The sequence below is a fragment of the Psittacula echo genome (assembly GCF_963264785.1).
Source record: "Psittacula echo genome assembly, chromosome: 18".
Lineage (NCBI taxonomy): Eukaryota > Metazoa > Chordata > Aves > Psittaciformes > Psittacidae > Psittacula > Psittacula echo.
Genome location: NC_137754.1, coordinates 4697982 through 4718137, shown reverse-complemented (window position 1 = coordinate 4718137; position 20156 = coordinate 4697982). Strand labels below are relative to the sequence as shown.

General features: G+C 58.5%; 4 protein-coding genes across 5 annotated transcripts; 3 read left to right on the top strand and 1 right to left on the bottom strand.

Moving 5' to 3' along the window:
- The first annotated feature begins 21 nt into the window (after positions 1–21).
- HYLS1 (HYLS1 centriolar and ciliogenesis associated) lies at positions 22–6486 on the top strand. The gene is made up of 2 exons (XM_080631618.1): positions 22–134; positions 5302–6486. The coding sequence occupies exon 2, from the start codon at positions 5326–5328 to the stop codon at positions 6121–6123; it is 798 nt and encodes a 265-aa protein (XP_080487744.1). The 5' UTR covers positions 22–134; positions 5302–5325; the 3' UTR covers positions 6124–6486.
- On the bottom strand, positions 787–7701 carry PUS3 (pseudouridine synthase 3). 2 transcript variants are annotated; one of them, XM_080631617.1, is made up of 5 exons: positions 7397–7701; positions 4102–4529; positions 2547–3106; positions 2000–2190; positions 787–1141 (listed from the first exon to the last, which is right to left on the bottom strand). In XM_080631617.1, the coding sequence occupies exons 2-5, from the start codon at positions 4486–4488 to the stop codon at positions 843–845; spliced, it is 1437 nt and encodes a 478-aa protein (XP_080487743.1). In that variant the 5' UTR covers positions 4489–4529; positions 7397–7701; the 3' UTR covers positions 787–842. The 2 variants fall into 2 exon arrangements, with proteins under 2 accessions (XP_080487743.1, XP_080487742.1); XM_080631616.1 differs by lacking the exon at positions 7397–7701 and adding an exon at positions 5091–5341.
- On the top strand, positions 7515–12268 carry DDX25 (DEAD-box helicase 25; the record flags this gene model as incomplete). The annotated part of the gene is made up of 11 exons (XM_080631619.1): positions 7515–7689; positions 7767–7811; positions 8201–8336; positions 8433–8525; positions 8611–8713; positions 9375–9489; positions 9594–9771; positions 10097–10334; positions 10600–10762; positions 10851–11039; positions 12072–12268. The coding sequence occupies 11 exons, from the start codon at positions 7515–7517 to the stop codon at positions 12131–12133; spliced, it is 1497 nt and encodes a 498-aa protein (XP_080487745.1). The 3' UTR covers positions 12134–12268.
- A 1803-nt stretch (positions 12269–14071) lies between these two features.
- Positions 14072–18342, top strand: VSIG10L2 (V-set and immunoglobulin domain containing 10 like 2; the record flags this gene model as incomplete). The annotated part of the gene is given in 12 exon segments (XM_080631640.1): positions 14072–14138; positions 14223–14576; positions 15033–15317; positions 15656–15931; positions 16060–16338; positions 16562–16833; positions 16835–17204; positions 17279–17581; positions 17782–17904; positions 17973–17997; positions 18078–18175; positions 18263–18342. Coding segments are annotated over 12 exon segments (2532 nt in total).
- Between the last annotated feature and the right edge of the window lie 1814 nt (positions 18343–20156).

The following is a 20156-nucleotide window of genomic DNA, read 5'->3' as shown; positions in this document are numbered from 1 at the left end:
GCTGCCCAATGGCGTCGCTGCGCAGGGCGGCCTCAGCGGACGGCTCCGCCTCAGCTCCGGCGGTTTGAAGCGCGGCGGCGACTGCTGCCGGTAACGGTCGCGAAGGGAGGACGGCAGCGGCCGGGCCCTCACAGGTACCTCGGGGAGGCGGGGGTCGGGCTGGCACAGGCCAGGGTCGCCTCGGTGGTGTGAGGTGTTGTGAGGGGTCTGAGGCACCTCCGTTCCCCCCAGAGGAGGACACAGCCACATTCCGTGGCATTCCACAGAACCATTGGGCTTGGAAGAGCACTCTGGAGATCACCCAGTCCAAGGCCACCCAGAGCAGGTCACACAAGAACGTGTCCTTGGTGGGTTTGGGATGTCTCTATAGAGGGAGACTTCACACCCACCCTGGGCAGTCTGTTCAGTGCTCTGACACCCTCAATGGGAAGAAGTTCTTCCTCATGTTGAGGTGAAACTTGGTTTGTTTTAGTTTATGGCCGTTGCTCCTCGTCCTTTCACTGGGCACCACTGGAAACAGTCTGGCACCATTCTGCTGGCACCCACCTTGGAGCTATTGATCTGCATTGATAAGATCCCCTCTCAGGCTGCTCTTCCCCAGGAGCTCCTGCAACCTCTCCTCATCAGAGATGCTCCAGACCCCTGAGCATCCCTGTGGCCTCTGCTGGACCCTCTCCAGCAGCTCCTTGTCTTTCTTGCACTGAGGAGCCCAGAACCAGACAGACACAGATGTGGCTTTACTTGATATTTATAAAAATAGCACTAGAAAAGGGCATATTTTTACCAATTGTATGAAAAGGCAAAGGGTTGAAATGCCCTCTTGCTGAGGTGACCCATCACCATCACTCCATATCCACGCAGACCCGCTTGGGAGGCTGCTCTTGGACATCCTTGCCGTGGCTCCTCTTGCTCTCGGGGGGATGCTGGTCCCTGTCCCCCTCCAGCTCCAGCCCGAGGGGGGACTGGATGCGGCCCCTCTGCACGAAGTGCTGGATACGGGCCTCCAGCCCCTCACACTTGGGGCGGGACAGCAAAGGCTTGTACGTGCGGGCTCGGACACCTTCCACAAAGCCACTGGCCTGGCGGCAGAGAGGAGGCTGCCGGGCTGCCCAGAGGATAGTGCTGCTGCTGCTCTCCTCACCTGTGATACAATGAAAATAACACCCATGGTTTGAACAATCTACTTAATTCCCTCTTCCTGTCCTTCAAAACCCATCCCTCTGTAATTCCGTGATATTCATAGAATCGTGGAATGGTTTGTGTTGGAAGGGACCTTAAAGCTCATCCAGTTCCAACTCCTGCCACGGGCAGGGACCCCTTCCACTAGAGCAGCTTGCTCCAAGCTCCTGTGTCCAACCTGGCCTTGAACACTGCCAGGGATGGGGCAGCCACAGCTTCTCTGGGCACCCTGTGCCAGCGCCTCAGCACCCTCACAGGGAAGAGCTTCTGCCTAAGAGCTCATCTCAGTCTCCCCTCTGGCAGGTTCAAGCCATTCCCCTTGGCCTGTCCCTACAGGCCCTTGTCCCAAGCCCCTCTCCAGGTTTCCTGCAGCCCCTTTAGGCACTGGAGCTGCTCTAAGGTCTCCCCTTCAGGAGCCTTCTCTTGTCCAGGCTGACCCAGCCCAGCTCTCTCAGCCTGGCTCCAGAGCAGAGCTGCTCCAGCCCTCGCAGCATCTCCGTGGCCTTCTCTGGCCTTGCTCCAGCAGCTCCACGTCCCTCTTGTGCTGCTGCTCCAGAGCTGGATCAGGGCTGCAGGGGGAGTCTCTCCAGAGCGCAGCAGAGGAGGAGAATTCCCTCCCTGAGCTGCTGCTCACACTCCGGGGCTGCAGTCCACCAGATAGGGGGTTCTGGGCTCAAGTGCACACTGAAGCCAGGTCATGGGGAGCTTCTCATCCACCAACACTCCAAAGTCCTTCTCGGGACTGCTCTGAACCACTTGTCCACCAAAACTGTGCCTGCAATTGCCCTGACCCAGATATTGCCACAGCCCCATCCCTTACCTTTGCCTGCAGCCACAGGAGCAGCATCTAACCCCTGCAACATGCTGCGCAGCACTTGGGTTTTGATGGCATGGCTGGCCCAGAGCTGCTGCAGGTGTGTGACATTGAACTCCTGTACCTCCTGGTCGTAGAGCCACTGAATGTTCTCAAACTCACAGTCATACAGGACGAGAGGGAACTCTACTGCCATGCTGGGGAAGAGGAGGGAAGTGTTAGCTGTCACTGTCTGGAGGGATCTGTGACAGAAGAGGCTCACACAACATCCCTGCCCCCTGCCAAAAGCAGCCCTGTCTTTTACAGAACTCCCTTTGCCTTTAAAAACTGAATTAGCTTTTACCAAATACCATGGACTAAAGCCATAAAGTTTGTCTGAGAGCAACAAAACTGAGATCCTTATGGATACCTCCCGGAGAGGCCGCTGGCAGCTTGCTTCCATATTGTGAGAGACTGCTTCACAGGCTGGCAGAGAACTGCCTTGCCAGCGGCACTTCACACACAGCCATCGCCTCGAGAAGCAGCCCAGCAAGTTTTCCCAAGCTTCCCATACCTGTACTGTGGCTTTTGAGGGTTCTTCTCCACATCCAGCAGCTCATCGATGACGTCTGGGCTCTCCATCCCCTGGCCGATGAGGAAGAGGACGGCCATCATGCAGCGCACTTGGTGATAGAGGAATGCTTGGCCTGTCACCTCAAACTGGCACAGATGGAAGGGATCCTGCGGGCCTGTTCCTCCGCCTCCTTCAACCCATGTCACTCCAGCACTCAGGATCGTCCTCTGGAAGTTCACCACCCCGTTGGCAACGTCCATTTTGCAGAGGTTACGGAAGTCATGCGTCCCCACATACCTCTGGGCTGCGGTGTGCATGAGCCCCACGTCCAGGTTGGCGCAGGGGAAGAAGTACCGGTAGGTCCTCTTGAGACAGCTGAACCTGGCGCTGAATTCAGGCTCCACGGGGGCCCAGGCCAGCACCCTGATGTCAGGTGGGAGCACCCTGTTCAGAATATGGGTGTAGCGGAGCTCCTCCTCGCTTTTCCCTTCCGAGGCACCCCTGTGGCCATTGAGCTTCTGCCCCTCCAGCAGGTTGGAGCGGAGATCGAGGGAGATCACCTGCAAAACAAGGAATGCCAGGATGAAATGGCAGATGGGTGTATTCTGGGAGCCAAGTCTTCCTACACCACTGTGAAATAAATTCAGGATCTCCTCCAGAGGAAGGTGTCTCAAATGGGGCCATCTCCCCACTCCTTCCTGCGGGAAGAGCTGCCTCTGCTCAGGTTCCCAGCAGATGCTACAGATTCCTTTAATAACACAGAAACTTGCAGGCTGCCTACGTAGCTCAAAACTGCTTCAACTTTAGGCCCTGGTTTTTGGATATAATATGCTTTTTTATTATTTCACCTATTTTTTTTGTCTGGAGGTGATGGTTTAAGGCACTAACAGCCTGGCTGCCTGGGAAACCTGCTGTGGGGGCAAGTTAATGAACACTGCAGGTGCTCGCATGCTTCAAACAGCACAAGGAAAGCCGGCCCCTGCCCTATTCCATGTGGCTCATCCCATGAAGGAGAGCAGACAGCCCATCTGAAGCAAAAGCTGAGCTGGCTCCAATTCCCAAGCCAGGAGGGAAGGAGGGACTGGCCTGGCGGCGAAGCCATCGCTTCACTCCCTCCCGCTCCCACGCTCCCTTCCGCTCCAGCTACCCCCAGACCCTTCTGCGCAGGAATTGGGCTGCCTGACTCCACAGGAAGAGATCCAATTCTTGGACTCGATTTCATTTTTTGTTAGGGTGAGCCAGTTAAATCAGCTGCCAGGGCTCTGCAAGGAAGGGGCATCTTCCCTTTCTTGGCTGTTGGGAAGCTGCAGCCGGAAAACCATGTTTCATCCTCTTAAAACAGCCCCCTGGAAAAAAATAATGCTAATAAACACTCTGAGGGTCAAAAATCACCATCCTATGTGCAGGAAGCCAGCACCAGGCTCACTTTTAGATTTTAAAGCTTCTGGCTTTAAAGAAAAATAAATCCAACTCATGTCTTGGCTCATCACAGGGACATTAATCCCACAGTAGCCTAGAAACCCAGGAAAAGCCCCAGCACGCGAGGGATCCTGACCTGTCCAAACGCACTGACTCCTTTGTCCGTCCGCCCGCAGCGGTGGTAGTTGGATGTCTGTCTGTCATCTACCAGCCGTGTCTTCTTCAAGGCTTCAAAGAGCTTCTCCTCGATGGTGTTGGTGGTGTTCTCCTGGCTGGCAAAGCCCTGGTAGCCCCAGCCCAGGTAGGAGATCTTCAGTGCCACGTGTCTGCGGCCGTAGGCTCCGAAATCAAACGGCCGTTGTTGGCGTTTCTTGCTCTTCCCAGGGGCTGATGGAGCCTCGTGTTTCCCAGCGCCCTCCTCATCCTCTCGCAGCTTCTCCCGCAGCCTCCTCACCTCCTCTTCCAGCTCCTGCACCCTTCTCAAGAGTTGCTCCTGATCAGCAGCCATGCTCCCCTCGGCCATAGTCCTGAAGCCTTCGGTAGCTGCTGGGGGCTCCTCGGGTTCTGCAAAGAAGGAAATCACATTTTTATGTGGCTTTATCACATCTGTAACTTTGCTCTCTGAAATAATCATTACCCATGGAATATTTTACTGGTTTAACCTCTCAGTGTTCTATGGGATCCGGCATTCCCAGCTGGCTTTGTGCTATCCACACTGTGGTGGAGCCTCTTCCATTCCCCAGTACGCTGAGCCAGCACCACCACACCAGACAGCACGCTAACACCTTCCACTCATCTCACCACACCATCTGCTCCAGCATTTCATAACAGCACGCTTCAAACTGGAGTTTTCCTTCTCTCTTTTCCAAACCAGTCATCCTAAACCTGTGTCACGACTGGAATCTGTCTCCAGATCCCTCTTCAGCACAGCTCCTGAGGAATACCGTAATCACACTCAGCCTTTGGGCTGCAATGAGCCTTTTCTTCTGTGGGAGTAAAATCCTCTTGGCCATCCCCGGATTAAATTATGATTCAATCCCATGTTTTTAAGAGCAGGTACAAGGGGAAAATCTATTACACAGCAAACTGAATCCACCCTGTGCTTGTCCATCATCCTGTTAGTACCTTATATATCACTGAATTAATTTCAGTGCTGTTTCCAAGCTGGAATTTGGGGGTTTCCTTGTGGATGTGGGGGGGTTTATATCTGCACTGCTGTAGGTGAAGAGCCTTCTGCTGGCAGCAGGAGATTCAGCAGCTGAGTGCCAGAGCCCACTTTATGTCTTCAGCTCCAAGTGCTGCAAGGAATTAACTCTGGTTTACTGTTTCTTTGCAGAATCCACCCAGTCTGGTGAAAATAATGGATACAATGGGAGCAGACAGGTATGAATGGACCACTCAGGATGCCGAGCAGACGCCGGCTGCAGCGCAGTACCCCCAGCGTGGAGGCAGCGAGCAGCGGGCACACCCCCACCATGATCCCTATGTCAATGCCTCCCTCACTTTGGGAACACAGCCAGGTTTTCCTCGATGTCCCAAGGAGCAGAGAGGAGCCAGGAGGCTGGTCATGAAAAGGAAGGTGCTGAGGCACAGACCTGATGGGGGAGTGGAGGTGTCTGACGAGTCGGTGCCCAGTGAGCCCGAGAGCGATCCCGAGGTTTGGAGCCCCAGGCAGGAATTGTCTGAGCCAGATGACAGCATCTCTGAGGGGGAGATTGAGACCAGCAGCAGCTCCCATGATGAATCTCTGTGCCAGTGGCTCCCTCTGGACAGCTCCCCATTTCTCCTCGGGGATTTTGGGAGCAGGAGCTCTCCTGCTTCTCAGTACACAGCAGGACAACCCAAATCCTTCATCCCACCACGGCTCGAGCTGCTGGGACGGAACAGGGGGAAAACCGACCGAGTGGCCAAATACTTTGAGTATAAACGAGAATGGGAGAAGTTCCGGATCCCGGGAGAGGATCAGCGGCAGGAACTGCGCTGGAGCATCCGGGAGCAGATGCTCTGCAAGGCCGAACTTCCCGGGAAGCCACCACAACACCTTTATGTCCCCAACACCTACACGGTGCCCACTGAGAAGAAGAGAGCTGCCCTGCGCTGGGAAGTGCGCTGGGACCTGGCCAACGGCCTCATTCCCAGGAAAGCCACCTCTACCTAGGCCTGCTCCGTACGGATACCTCCGAACCACACACCGAGTGCATTTTTCCCCCTCAAAATCCTTGATAATTTGTGAAATCTCCCTTTTTTTATGCATTTCTAGAGGGTTAAATCCTGGTACTAAAACTTCACCTGGCACAGAGGGAAAAGCTTCCTCCCGAGTTCAGGTTTGGGGCGTTATGAATCAGGACGTAAAGATCTTTGGGGTTTGAGTGCTCCTGGATTCTCACGTGAAGTTTTATTTATGGCAATGTCTCTAATAAAGTGTGTGGAAAGATTCCTTATTGTCCTGTGAGTTAATTAGAGGCATTTCCAGTACCTGTTACTCCAGGCTCGTCTTTGTGTCTCACCTGGCCCCACTTTACCTTGTTTTTAAAACACATTTTAGGGGGAATTAAACCCAACATTATCCTCATGATTTTCCTGGTTCCACCCCCCCCATATTTCCAGAAGTTTGGTGATTTGTGCAGTAGAGGTCCCCAAAACCTCAGGGGAACGGCTGGAACAGGGCACGGGAAGATGGGAAGCAGGTGATAATGGGAGCCCCATGTCAGGTCCCTAAAACCTCCTCTGGGGTGGGGGATGAGGGACACCCTGCTGTCACCCCACACGGGGGAGTTCTGGCACCTTGTGCTCCAGTGCCCTGCGGACCCCCCTGATGGAGGGGTGCCTGTGCCCAGCACCCAGGGATCCCCTAAAGCCCTATGGGGGACACTGCCACCACCCCACAGGGTCCCTGCTCCTTTGGCACCCCAGGGACGCACCCAAAACCTTATGAGGAACAGCAACACCACTCCACAAAGCCCCTGCTCCTCCAGCACCCTAGGAACCCCCCCAAACCCTGTAGGGAGCAGTGCTGGCACCCCATGTGGTCCCTGTCCCCCACCCTATGGGGTCCCTGCTCCTTCAGCACCCTAGGGAATCCCCCCCAGCATCCTGTGGGGGACAGTGCCACCACCCTACATTGTCCCTGCTCCTCCAGCACCCCAGGGATCCCCAGAAAACCCCTGTGGGAGCAGTGCTGGCACCCTATGGGGTCCCTGTCCTGTACCCTTATAGGGTCCTTGTCCCCAGCACCTCGGGGACCCCCCAACACCTTGTGGGGAACAGTGCCATCACTTTATGGGATCCCTGTCCCCAGCGCCCCATTTCCACCCCCTCCATGGGTCAGTCTGTGCCCCCCATCATCCCAGGGACCTCCTGAAACCCTAGCAGGCCCCTTCTCCTCTCGCTCCGAGCCCCATCCGCCCCAGGGCCCACGTCCCCGCTCCTACCTGCGGCGTCGGTGCCCCGGAAGCGCCCGCCCCGTCCGGTTCCCCCCGCGGTCCTCCCGCCCGCCAGGGGGCGCGTCTCCCCGCGTCGGCGCCTCAGGAGCGGTGCCGGGCGGGCGCCATGGCGGAGGCTGGGGACCGCGGCGGCGGCGGTGAGGCCGGGCCGGGCCGCGCCGCTCCCGCGGAGCTGCTGCCGCTTCCCTGCGTCTTCCCGTCGGGATCCACCGCCACCCCGCGGCACCTGCCCGCGCCCTGCACCCCGCAGCGCTGCCGGGACCCCTTCGTGCGCCGCCGCGGTGAGCGCTGGCCCCGGCCCCGCCTCGGGGAGGGCCCGGGCGGCACGCCCGCCTCAACCCCGCTTCTCCTCCCACAGCTGGAAGAGGCGACGAGGAGGAAGATGAAGAGGAGGAGGAGAAAGGTAAGTGTCTGCAGCGGGGGGCAGAGACCTCCGTCTCAGCGGTGTCGGGGTCCCCAAGAGGGGGGACAGCCCGAGCCCTGTGTGGCAGGGAAGGGGACAAGCTCGTTGTTAAAAGTCGTGATTTGGGATCCTGGAACGTTGCGTGGGGTGGTTGTGGCCCAAATGCAGGACCTGGCACTTTGCCTTGTGAAACCTCATCCCATTGATCACAGACAGTCGATCCAGCCTGCCTGGGTCCCTCTGCAGAGCCTCCTGCCCTCCAGCAGATCAACACTCCCACCTGACTTGGTGTCATCTGCAAATGCACTGAGGGTGCTCTCCATCCCCTCATCCGTCAATGATGACACTAAACAACACTGGCCCTTTTAATGAATTCCTGCCTTTTCCAGTGGTGCCAGCTGAAACCTCGCTGCTGAACAAGCTGATCCGCACATCCCTGGTGGACTCCTGCCACGCTGTAGAGATCCTGCAGCGGGACCCCAGCTCTCCACTCTACTCCATCAGAACCTTCGAGGAGCTGCCCCTGTGAGTGTCCATCCCGTCTGTGTCCCCCCCCCGGCAAAGAGTCACCAGCACTCCCCAGACTGACCATTTCTGGTGGGTTTTCTGGTGTTTTCACAGGAAAAAGGAGCTTTTGCAGGGTATTTACATGATGGGCTTCAACAGACCATCTAAAATCCAGGAGACAGCTCTGCCGATGATGCTGGCGTACCCGTGAGTAGCAATGCGCCGTGGTGAACCCCATCTCCCTCAAGGCACCCCAACCCTTGTGCTCCTCTAAGCCATCTTTGCCTTGCAGGCCCCAAAATCTGATTGCCCAGAGCCAGTCAGGGACAGGGAAAACAGCAGCTTTTGTCTTGGCCATGCTGAGCAGAGTTAATGCCACCGAGAAATACCCGCAGGTAATATAGGGAAAGGAAAAGCTGATGCAGGAGGGTTTGCCGAAGCCCTGAAATGCTGCCTGGGGGCAGATCTCAGGGGTTTGTCCCTGCTTCCATGTGATTTTATCTGCTGGAGGGGGATGTGAACCCACAGCTAGCATTGCAGCAGCAGGTAGGACAGAAGGTGTGTTGCCTGCTGAAAGGAGGCACTTCTTGCTAGCTTAAGCCAGACATTAGATAGCCTGGAATTTAAACTTGGAAAAGCAAATGGAGAAGTTTCTGGTGGTTTGAACACCCCCATGATCCCTGGTCACCTCCCTGCGTGAAGAATCTGCTGTGCCAGCAGGTTGTTGCCATTTGGGACTGCTCATCTCCAGTGTACAAGGTGATTTAAACTGTTGCTTTAAAGCTGGGCATGGAAATGAGCTGCACCGCCTTTCAGGAGACCAGTATCCCCCCCAACCCAGTTACAGTGATTCCTTTCTGCCTGTGCCCCTGCAGCTAGGCCATGTTCCCAGCTCCCTGACCTCAGATCTGATCAACCGCCAATCCGCCTGCACTTTCAAATGTTGCCTGTTGTCCTGTTTGCCCCTTGTGTCTGCCTGGTGTACCCCATCCTGGGAGTATCCTTGTCTTTTAAACAGAGCATTTCTGGTCTGAGAGCTCTTTATTTCCCCCCAAGTGCCTCTGCTTGGCTCCCACCTATGAGCTGGCGCTGCAGATCGGGTGCGTGATCGAGGGCATCGGGCAGTTTTGTGCCGACATCAGGGTGACGTATGCGATCCGAGGGAACCGAGGTGAGTCCTGCCTGGAGCCACCGGCACCACGGGAGCATTGGGACCCCCTCCTGGAGCCCCGAGATAGCTGAGGGCGAGACATGGTGTCATTTCCTCTCTGGCAGTCCTGCAGGGCACTGTGGTAAAGGAGCAGATCATCATCGGGACGCCGGGAACTATGCTGGATTGGTGTTTCAAGCAGAAGGTTGTGGACCTGAAGAAGATCACCCTCTTTGTGCTGGATGAAGCTGACATCATGATCGACACGCAGGGCCTCTCCAGTCAGAGCATCCGTATCCAGAGGTGGGTGTTCCTGATGGATTTAACCCTCTTTGAGGGAAGTGAGGGAGAATTCATCTCCCAAGATGAGCTGAAGCAGCAAACGGAAGAGCATCCCTGTGAAGCGGAGGGGTTTGCTGCTATGGGATTGGTGTTTGTGCATGTGCTTTGCTTAGTCCAGGGATGTGGCTCCATAAATTTGTGTCCATTGGACAGTCAGCAAGACTTTGGTCGCAATTCCCTTTCCTTTGAGCCTTTACAGCGACACAAAATCACCTTAAATTACCTTTTCCACTCCTCCTAATGAGTCCATCCAGGTGCCAGCCTGACAAGTCCTTCTCCTCCCCAGGGCTCTCCCCAAGAGCTGCCAGATGCTGTTGTTCTCGGCCACCTTCAAGTCAACCGTGCGGGAGTTTGCTATGAAAATCATCTCCAACCCCATCATGATAATGCTGCGGGAGGACGAGCTCACCCTCAGCAACATCCGGCAGTACTACTTTGTGTGCAGGAGCAGAGAGGAGAAGTACGAAGCTCTCTGCAACATCTACGGCAGCATCACCATTGGACAGGCCATGATCTTCTGCCAGGTAAAGCACCTTGGAGCATGGGGAGGTCCATGTGTGACATGGAAACACACTGTGTGTCCCTGCCCTCAAAGCATGTCCTGACAGAGGCTTTGAGCTTGTCCACATCATATTTTGCCTTGTTTGAGGTGCTGGGAAGCACCAGGAGCTCCCTGGAAGGAGCAGGGGACTTGGGATAGGGGAATATCAGTGGAGTGTGTTCTGGGAGTGATGGGATGCTGGCAAAACCACAGCGGCACCTCATCCCACGTCATCCTGCCTCTCCCAGACACGGAGGAGCGCCGACTGGCTGGCAGTGGCCATGAGCCAGGATGGACACCAGGTTGCCATCCTGACAGCAGAGCTGACGGTTGCCCATCGTGCCAACATCATCCAGCGCTTCCGCAGCGGGAAGGAGAAGGTCCTCATCGCCACCAATGTCTGTGCCAGAGGTACTCCAAATCCCAGGACCCCTCACATCACCTCCGGTTCTTCATCCCACAGGGTGAAGTGATCCTTCCCTCTGTCTCCCTCTTCCAGGGATCGATGTGCAGCAGGTCACCATTGTGGTCAACTTCAGCCTCCCCACCAACCAGCAGGGAGAGCCTGACTTCGAGACCTACCTCCACCGCATCGGGCGCACGGGGCGCTTTGGGAAGAACGGCATCGCCTTCAGCATGGTGGAGAGCCGGGACGTGGCGCTTGTGGAGATGATAGAGGAGCATTTCCGTGAGTATCCGCCCATATCCACCTCTCCTGGAGTGGTTTGGGGATTGGGATCTCGCATCCAGCCTGTTTCCCAGATCCCATGGACCTTGCTGCCCATCGCCCTTCTAGGGTTGGGATTCTTCCTCCCTCACAGTGGTATTTCCAGACAACCAGCCGAGGAGGTTGTGTGTGACTTGAGAGGGATGTTACACCTACCCAGGATGTCTCAGCATCACCTCTTTTTCTCCTTCAGGCATTTTATCTGCCCTTACCTGGCAAAACCGCATCCCAGGGATGTGGTGTCCATGCTGCAGTCTTGAAGCTGGCAGCTGAAATGGTGCCTGAGTCTTTCCTGAGTGGAAATAGATTCCACTTGGGAATATCAAGGGGATTTTTCATGGAATGTGCAAAATGCTGTGGCTGCACTGGTGGCTTTTCAAATCCTGGTGTGTTTTCCCTGTGATTTTTAGGGAAAAGCAAGATACCAAAACCTTTCGGTGTGTGGAAAACCGCATCCCTTCCTCAGTGCTGCCCAACTGTCCTGGCAGCTTGTGCTTTAAGTCCAAACCCCAAAGGAGCCCGTGGCAGAGCCTGGCAGGGCACACATGAGCCAGATACTCCAGCAAAAGCTTTTCCAAGCAGCAGAAGCACTGGATAATTGCAGCTGGCATACCAAGGAGGCCGAGTCCAACCATGGAATTGGCCAGGGGAGCCCAGCATGGGATGGAAATCCAAGTGGATGAGCTCCTGTCTGCTTTTTTGACATCGTGACTTGAGGCTGGGGCTGCCCAACGAGGACAACGACCCTCTTCCCATCTGGCATCGCCTCGGAGGTGGGAGCAGAGCCTCAAACCTCACCCGAGCTGCTGCCTCTTGCTTGGGCTGCCTCTTGCTTCTGCAGCAGCCACCCTTGATCTGCACCATGGAATTCCCAGCGGCGGGAGCTTCCCAGCCCGCGGTGCATGCAGGCAGTGCGAACGCCAGCTCCTGCCCTTGCTGGGCCCCGTTTTCCCAAGCTCTGACACGTTTTGTTTCTGTTTTCCCTTCCTACAGAGACCAAGATCAAGCAGCTGGACCCGGGCGACATGGATGAGCTTGAGAAGCTTGAAAACTGAGTGAGAAAACTCGCCAGATCCTGATTTTGGTTCCGAACAAGGCAAAATTGCTGGGAAAACAGTTCCCCAGTTCTTTTGGAACTCCCTGAAGCTGTTTGGTTTTGTTTTGATGCTTGAGAAAACAGTGCAGTTATAGCCAGTGTTGTCCTTGGTTTTGTTCCTTGGTGTAGCTCTGAGGTTCTCACAGCTGGGACTTGGTGGATTTGATCCCCTGAGGGGCTCAGCACTGGATGATGCTCCTCAAAACCGGGTCTAGAGGGCAGGGAAGTGGCAAACTCCAGTTTTCCACTGGAAGCTGCGTTCTGCATTGGAGCAGGGCGGTTCCACCAAGGTGGGTGGTGCGGTTGACACACTGGAGGGAAGGGATGGGATCCAGAGGGACCTGGACAGGCTAGAGGGGTGGGAAGGTGTGAACCTGATGATGTTCAGCAAGGCCAAGTGCAAGGTCCTGTCCCTGTGACAGGGTAATCCCCAGCACACACACAGGTGAAAGGAGACTGGATTGAGCAGCCTGAGGAGAAGGACTTCGGAGTGTTGGGTGAGGAGAAGCTCCCCATGACCCAGCTTCAGTGTTTGCTTGAGCCCAGAACCCCCCCATGTGCTGGGTGCACCCCCAGAGCGTGAGCAGCAGCTCAGGGAGGGGATCCTGCCCCTCTGTTGCACTCTGGGGAGATACCCACTGCAGCCCTGATCCAGCTCTGGGGCAGCAGCACAAGAGGGACGTGGAGCTGTTGGAGCGAGTGCAGAGGAGGCCATGGAGATGCTGCGAGGGCTGGAGCAGCTCTGCTCTGGAGCCAGGCTGAGAGAGCTGGGCTGGGTCAGCCTGGACAAGAGAAGGCTCCTGAAGGGGAGACCTGAGAGCAGCTCCAGTGCCTAAAGGGGCTGCAGGAAACCTGGAGAGGGGCTTGGGACAAGGGCCTGTAGGGACAGGCCAAGGGGAATGGCTTTAACCTGCCAGAGGGGAGACTGAGCTGAGCTCTTAGGCAGAAGCTCTTCCCTGTGAGGGTGCTGAGGCGCTGGCACAGGGTGCCCAGAGAAGCTGTGGCTGCCCCATCCCTGGCAGTGTTCAAGGCCAGGTTGGACACAGGAGCTTGAAGCAATCTGTTCTACTAGAAGGTGTCCCTGCCTTTGTCAGGGGCTTAGAACTGGATGAGCTTTAAGGTCCCTTCCAGCACAAACCATTCCATGATTCTCTTTGCTGAATGGCCGGCCCCAAAGCATGGTGATGAACGGAGTTCATTTTAGTTGGTGACCAGTCACTGATGGTGGTCTCCAGGGCTCAGCTGGGGCCAGTTCCAACCTGAACGATTTGATGATGCTGTGAACCAGCCTAGAAGAAATTCCTTAAAACCCATCACTTGCCCCTAGATGGCAGCAGGAATCTGCCGCCACCATCCCCATTAAATCTAATTCCCAGGCCTCATCCCACACCACCACCAGAATATATATACATGGATACCAGCGTTAGGGATGGGGCGTAGCGGGCTCCTGTGTCCCCCAAAATCCTCCCGTGGGATGCTCCAGCCCCCGGGCATTGCGTTACAGCGATGAATGTTTGATGGGCTGGGGCGCGCTGGACAGCAGGAGATGTAATATCAAACCGTGCTCACTGCCTGGCGCCGGCTTTCCTCGGCTCCAAACCCCGTGGTTTTGATCAAGAAGGGGGGAAAAGCGGGTTTCCTCCTCCTTTATCCAATAACACATTAGGGAGGTGGGGTAGGGATAAGTTTTCCCTGCAGGGAAAGGGGGCTTTGCTGCCATTCCTGCAGCAAGCACTCCCGTCCTCAGCCTGAGATTGCAGCGGTGGGTCCCACCCCGAGCCCAAGCTGGTTATCAATAATTAAGAGTTAATCAGGGCTGGGCCTAATTACCCTCGAGTAACCGGAGAGGAGGTCGGGGTGTAGAGCGCAGCCCTGCTTCGGCATCGGACATGGCGCCATGGAGCGCCACCATGCACCACGGATGAGCCCCTGGATCCTGTGCCTGCTGCCGGCGCTGGCAGGGGGTGAGTAGCCAAAAGACCCCCCCCAATCCCACCCCAAATCCATGCGGGGCAGAGCCAGGCTGACTCTAACTGAGTGCACCCCAGGGCAGCCGCTGTCTGCGGGCGAGGCGGCCTACGAGGAGCAGATGGTGACGGGGGTGCGGGGCCGGGCGGTGGAGCTGAGCTGCGGGCCCCCAGCACGGGCCCCACCGGCCGTGGTCTTCTGGAGCTTCGTGGCGGGGGGCACGGGGCCGCCGCGGGCCGTGGCCGTGGGCTCGGGCCAGGACGTGGTGCTGGCCCCTGGCACGGGCGCGCTGGGCCGGGTGTCGCTGCGCAATGGGACCCTAGAGCTGCGGGAGCTGCGAGCGGGCGCCCGCGGCCGCTTCCTGTGCCAGGGGCTGTTCCCGGAGCGCGGCCGGCTCCGCGTGGGCTACGGCGCCGTCCTGCTGCGCGTCCTGGGTAAGGCACGGGGCTGCGGGCACCGCGGGGCATGGCTGGGGTGATGGAGCACGAGCACGGTGCTCGGGGTGATGGAGCACATGGGTTAGTGGGGTCTGCCACTGCCAGCATAGAGCCCCACTAGCCAATCTAGAGTCCCACTAGCCAGCACAGCATCCCACTAGCCAACTAAGTACCCAACTAGCCAATGTAGCACCCCACTAGCCACCCCCGTCTCCTTGCCCTGGCCAACCCATCATTGGTCCAACCCATAAGTGCCCTCATTAGCGCACACATGGACACCTGGCCATGCCCATGCTCACCGCATCTCAGTAGCCCATGGATGCTGTCACCAGCCGCCCCATTAGCCACTACCGCACCTCACCAGCCAACTCACCGCCTGCGAGGCTTCACCTCTGGGTGGGACAGGGGGGATGCGGGGGTGCAGGGGGGCCGCTCACCGCTCGGTGCCCGCAGTGCCTGTGTCCAAGCCCTTCGTACGGCCGACGGCGGCGGCGGCGGCAGAGGGGACGCCGGTGGCCCTGACGTGCGCCGTGCGGGAGGGGACGGAGCCGCTCAGCTTCTCCTGGCAGCACCGGCAGCCACGGGGGGGGCCCCCTGTGTCCCCTGTGGGGCTGGGGGGCTCCGGGGCGGAGCTGAGCCTGGTGCCCGCCAACCGCAGCCATGCCGGGTGGTACGTCTGCACCGCACGCAACGAGGTCAACAACCGCACCAGCGAGCCTGTCTACCTGGACATCGTCTGTGAGTGGTGCGGTGCGGCATGGGCACGACCATGGCGCACCCACGCCATGTCCATGGCCATAAGCACCCTGCCACTGGGATGCCTCTGTGGCCACTGCGATACGGCCATGGCCAACAAACATGTTGCCACCATGATGCATCCATGGCCACCATGCACCTTGCTACCATGGTACCTCCCTGGCCACCACACCAGCAGCGTCCTATGCCCGCAGAGTGCCCCACGGCCACCACACACTGCGGTGTGCTCACCCTCTCTCAGGATGTCCCACTGGTGCCCCGGGGCGGGCTGTGACCCTGTGTGGGACATCCCGGTGGCTCAAGCACCCGTGTCCCCGCAGACGGCCCCGACGAGCCGGCCATCAGCGTGGAGCCCTTCAGCCCGGAGCAGGGCGGCTTCTCCGCAGGCGAGCGCGAGGACGTGGTGCTGAGCTGCCTGGCTCCGTCCAACCCGCCCAGCCGCTACGTCTGGCTCCACAATGGCTCCCAGGTCCACGTTGGCCAGACCTACGTCCTCGCTGCCATCACCCGCACCCAGGCCGGCACCTACACCTGCCTGGCTGAGAACACCCATCTCCAAACCCGCACCCAGGCCACCATCGTCCTCACCGTCTACTGTAAGTAACCCCCGGAGGGGCGAGACGGACCAACGCGGCTTCCCTGGTGAGGATGTGGGTGCAAGGGGTGATTTAGGGCAGGGGGGCCATGATGCGGCCCCCCCCCCAGCACTGGTGGTCTCCCGCAGATCCCCCAGCCGGGAGCCCAAGCTGCTCTGCAGTGGCCACCGGGGACGTGCAGGACGTGGCGCTGCGGTGCCGCTGGCTCGGGGGGTTCCCCCCGGCACGGCTGCGCTGGGTGGGCCCCGAGGAGGAGGAGGAGGAGGAAGAGCAGGGGGTGATGGGGAGCAGTTTTTCCATGGCCACCAGCATCCAACCGGGGTCGGCCACCAGGAACGGCAGCGCCTTCTCCTGCCTGGCCTCGCACCCCGCGCTGCCGCAGGGGGCTGCCTGCGGGACCACCCTGTGTGAGTGCCCCCACAGACCCTTCCTGTCCCCTCGGGCGTCACAAAGCCATGGTGAGCCCTGCGATGATGGGACGTGGCACCCCAAGGCTATGCTGGGACCTCCTGCTCCACAATGGGGGTCCCACAGCCCACAGCTCCCCATGCTTTGGGGGGGGGGGTGGGGTGTGTCTCTTTTGGGGGGCACAGATCACAGTCCCCATCCCAACACCTCTTCCTCTTGCAGGGATCCCGGCTGGCGGCCCCTCCTGCGCGGCAGCAGCCACCAAGGGGGACGAGTTCGTGATGCTGCGGTGCCGGTGGGAGGGGGGGACACCCCCTGTCAGCCTGCGCTGGTGGGATGGCGCGGGACAGGCGCTGGGTGACCCTTCACCCTCCACCACCGTCGTGGTGCTGAGCACCGGCAGCCGGCTGGGGGGGCAGGATTACATCTGCGTGGCCACACACCCGCTCCAGGCCACTGGCACCGAGTGCCGCCTGCGCCTGGGTAAGCCAGAGCCATCCCTGGGTGGCCCCGTCCATGCCTGGGTGCTGCATCCCTGCTGGTGCCATCCCATCTTATCACCGAGCAGAGGTCCCTGAGCTGGAGGTGGCGAGGAGCGAGGTGGTGGTGCTGGAGGGCGGTGCGGCACGGTTGGCATGCCGGCAAGGCGGCACCAGCACCAACCTGGGTGCCAGCACGGCTTGGTACGACCCGAAGGAGCAGGAGGTGACAGCGGGGTTGGCCAAGTACCACTTGGAGCAGGGAGAAGCGTGGCTCAACCTCACCATCCATGATGTGGAGTGGCCGGGGGACAATGGGATCTACCACTGCACCGCAGCCAACGCCGTGGGCACCGCCAGCCTCCCCGTGCACCTCCGTGTGGAACGTGAGCCCTGGGACACAGCGGGTGGGTTCGGCAGGGGGGTCAACCCCGTTCTATGGGGTGCTGTGTCCCCGCAGGGTACCCGGCCCCCCCCAACGTCACCATCAGCAGGCTGCGGTACACGCGGGCGCGCACGGAGGTGCGGCTGGAGTGGCGGACGCAGGGCAGCGGGAACCTCACCGGCTTCGTGGTGCAGCGGCGTCAAACCAAGAGACCCCCCCGGCGGGCGGCCGGGCCCTGGGAAACGGCCGCTGGTGACATCGAGCCCCACTCGCGCGACCGGCGCCTCGGGGGGCTGGACCCGGCCGTGGTCTATGCCTTCCGCATCCTGGCCGTCAACCACCGCACGGCCGGGCACCCCTCCGAGGTGCAGACGCCAGGTGAAGGGGGCTGGGGCGCTGCTCCGTGGGGCAGAGCAGGGTTGGAGATGGGCGATGGTTGCAGCCTGGTGGAGCTGAGGAGCAAAGCGCAAGCGGCCGGCAGTAGGTTTCAGAGTGAACAGGCTCAGGCGACCGCATCCCTCGGCCTTCCCGGGCTGCTCCTGCCACACTCCCCCCCCCCTCCCTCTGCTCTCTTCCAGCTGAGCCCCCCTTTGAGGCCTACCCAGCAGTGACAGGGGCAGCAGTGGTGGGGATGCTGGTGGCCACTGCAGCATCGCTCCTGGCCGTGCGCTGCATCGCCCGCCACCGGGACACCCTCCCATGTGAGTGCTGGGTGCTGGGGGGATCATGGGGACCATGGCGCACACACCTCATGTCTGTCTGTCCCCAGGGCTGCACAACCTGCTCTTCCGCACGTGAGTGCCCAAACCCCATGGCGCTGCCCCATTGCTCCTGCACCCAGCGCTGTGAGACCTCCACTTGTCCTCTGCTCCAGGGCCGGGCCCAGTGACCAGGAGCCCGCGGGCACACCGGAGGATGCTGAAACAGCCACGGAGGACGGAGCAGCACCGGCAGCCCCGGGTGCAGCAGCAGGTAACAGCACCCATGGGGTGAGCCAAGGGCTGAGCCACCCGCTCTGGTGACCCAGCACCCACTTGGTGGCACTGGGGGCTCTCCCAGCACCTCGAGAGCCAGTCTCAACACCAGCGGATGCCAGCGATGATGCCCCGGTTAACGTCACCGTCACGGCGACTCCATGAGCATTCCCTGCCCTGTTCCATCCCCGGAAGGGTGGACGCGCGTCCCAAGCCTCAGCTCCTGTGACACTGCCAAACATTTGGGGGTGTTGGCAAAGGGGCTTTGCTGCTTTAGAGTATTTAAAAGGTGCTCGGGGACATGGATGATGGTTCCCTGGATGCAGTGGGACTGGAAGTGGGAGAACGGGGCACAAGCCCCTCCACTCAGTCTCCATCCTTCTGGAGCTAAAATAAATCCTTTCTTACCCATTGGAGAGGAAAAACCCCAAGGGCTTGGTTTGGGACCAGGCTGAAGTCATGGGGTGCAAAGACACCCACAAAGCTTTGGTGGGGTGGGGAAGGGTCCTTGTTTCATCCCAAATTCCCCCTTTTCAGGCCAAACCACAGAGTGATGGCGAGTGATGATGGTTGTGCCTCGTGTTGGTGCAGGGTCCAAGGAAAGGGTTGAGTGGTCCCCAGCTTTCCTTGCCCTTCTTCCTGTGGTGGGTGTGAGGAACCAGAGCATCTCCAGCCATTTCTCCTGTATTTGGTTAATAACCCACTGGGAAGTATCAAGTGATGGGAACCAACCTCGCTTCAGTGCCTGTGGGGTATCAATCCCCACTCTGGCCATAAAGCAGCACCACTTCCTTTATCAAACCACCCCAAAAAACCTTAAAATCCTACCCCAAACTCCTGCAAAACCGACATCATTCCAAAACACATCTCATTTCCAGTTCAAATTACAGCTTCTTGGGAAAATATAGTGTCTTTATGCGACGTAACCGTGATAAAGGGGAGCACGTGCAGGGTCTGACTGAAGAGAGGTCGTTTAAATGTGGTTAAATCTCACTGTTTGGGGACAACAAAGTGGCCCGAGTTAAATCCCAACCATTCGCCTGCCAGTCTCTGTCGGGAGCCAGGGAAAAGCCTCGCAGCAGCATCTTGTGAAGGGAGAAATCCAGCGAGGAGCACATGGAGAAGGCTGGGATGAGGAGAGGAGATGATGAACGAGGTGGGAGAAGCAGGGATTCGCGGTGGCTCCGGCGTAGGTGGCAGTCAAAGGCTGTGGGTTTGTGGTGTGAGGTTGAGGATGCTGGCACAGGACCACATCCCTGCAGGAATCAGGATGGATGCACAACCCTAAAGGCAAGAAGATTAATACACTTATAAATAGAGTCATGGAACTGTTTAGGTTGGGAACGACGTTCAAGATCAAGTCCAACGTTAGCCCAGCTCTGCCAAGGCCACCACTAAAGCATGTCCACGAGTGCTGCATCTACGCATCCTCTAAACGCCTCCAGCCCTGCCCTGGGCAGCCTGTTCCAATGCCTGAGCACCCTCTGGGGCAGGAATTGTTCCTCAGCTCCATCTAAACCTCCCCCGGTGCAGCTTGAGGCCGGTTCCTCTTGTCCCATCCCTTGTTCCTTGGGAGCAGACCTGGCTCCATCCTCCTCTCAGGCAGTTGTAGGGAGGGATAAGGTCCCCCCTGAGCCTTCTCTTCTCCACACTGAACCCCCCAGGTCCCTCAGCCCTTCCCCATCACACTGTGCTCCAGGCCCTGCACCAGCTCCGGTGCCATCACATTCCACATTATCCCACTAATTAGAACAATACTACAACAACAGGAAAACAACCCCCAGGTCAACACTCCCAAATCCCACAGAGAGACCGGAGAGGTGTCCTCCTGGAGCAGGAATTGCTCCTCAAACCCCACTCTCTGCACCTGTACCTCGGCTCCCTGAGGGCTCTGCAGCTCCGGCCAGCCCAGCATCACTTCCTCCCTTCCCAGCCCGGGCTGGGAATACTCGTGGGGAACAGGCGGCTGCACGCGTCGC

What these genes read in the sequence shown, in the direction of transcription:
- PUS3 (XM_080631617.1), bottom strand. Translation starts at nt 4,488, where the DNA reads ATGGCCGAGGGGAGCATGGCTGCTGATCAGGAGCAACTCTTGAGAAGG. An exon ending in GAGTCAGTGCGTTTGGACAG is followed by an intron (nt 3,107 to 4,101) that starts GTCAGGATCCCT and finishes CTTGTTTTGCAG; the next exon opens with GTGATCTCCCTCGATCTCCG. An exon ending in CCTCAAAAGCCACAGTACAG is followed by an intron (nt 2,191 to 2,546) that starts GTATGGGAAGCT and finishes CCTCTTCCCCAG; the next exon opens with CATGGCAGTAGAGTTCCCTC.
- HYLS1 (XM_080631618.1), top strand. Translation starts at nt 5,326, where the DNA reads ATGGATACAATGGGAGCAGACAGGTATGAATGGACCACTCAGGATGCC.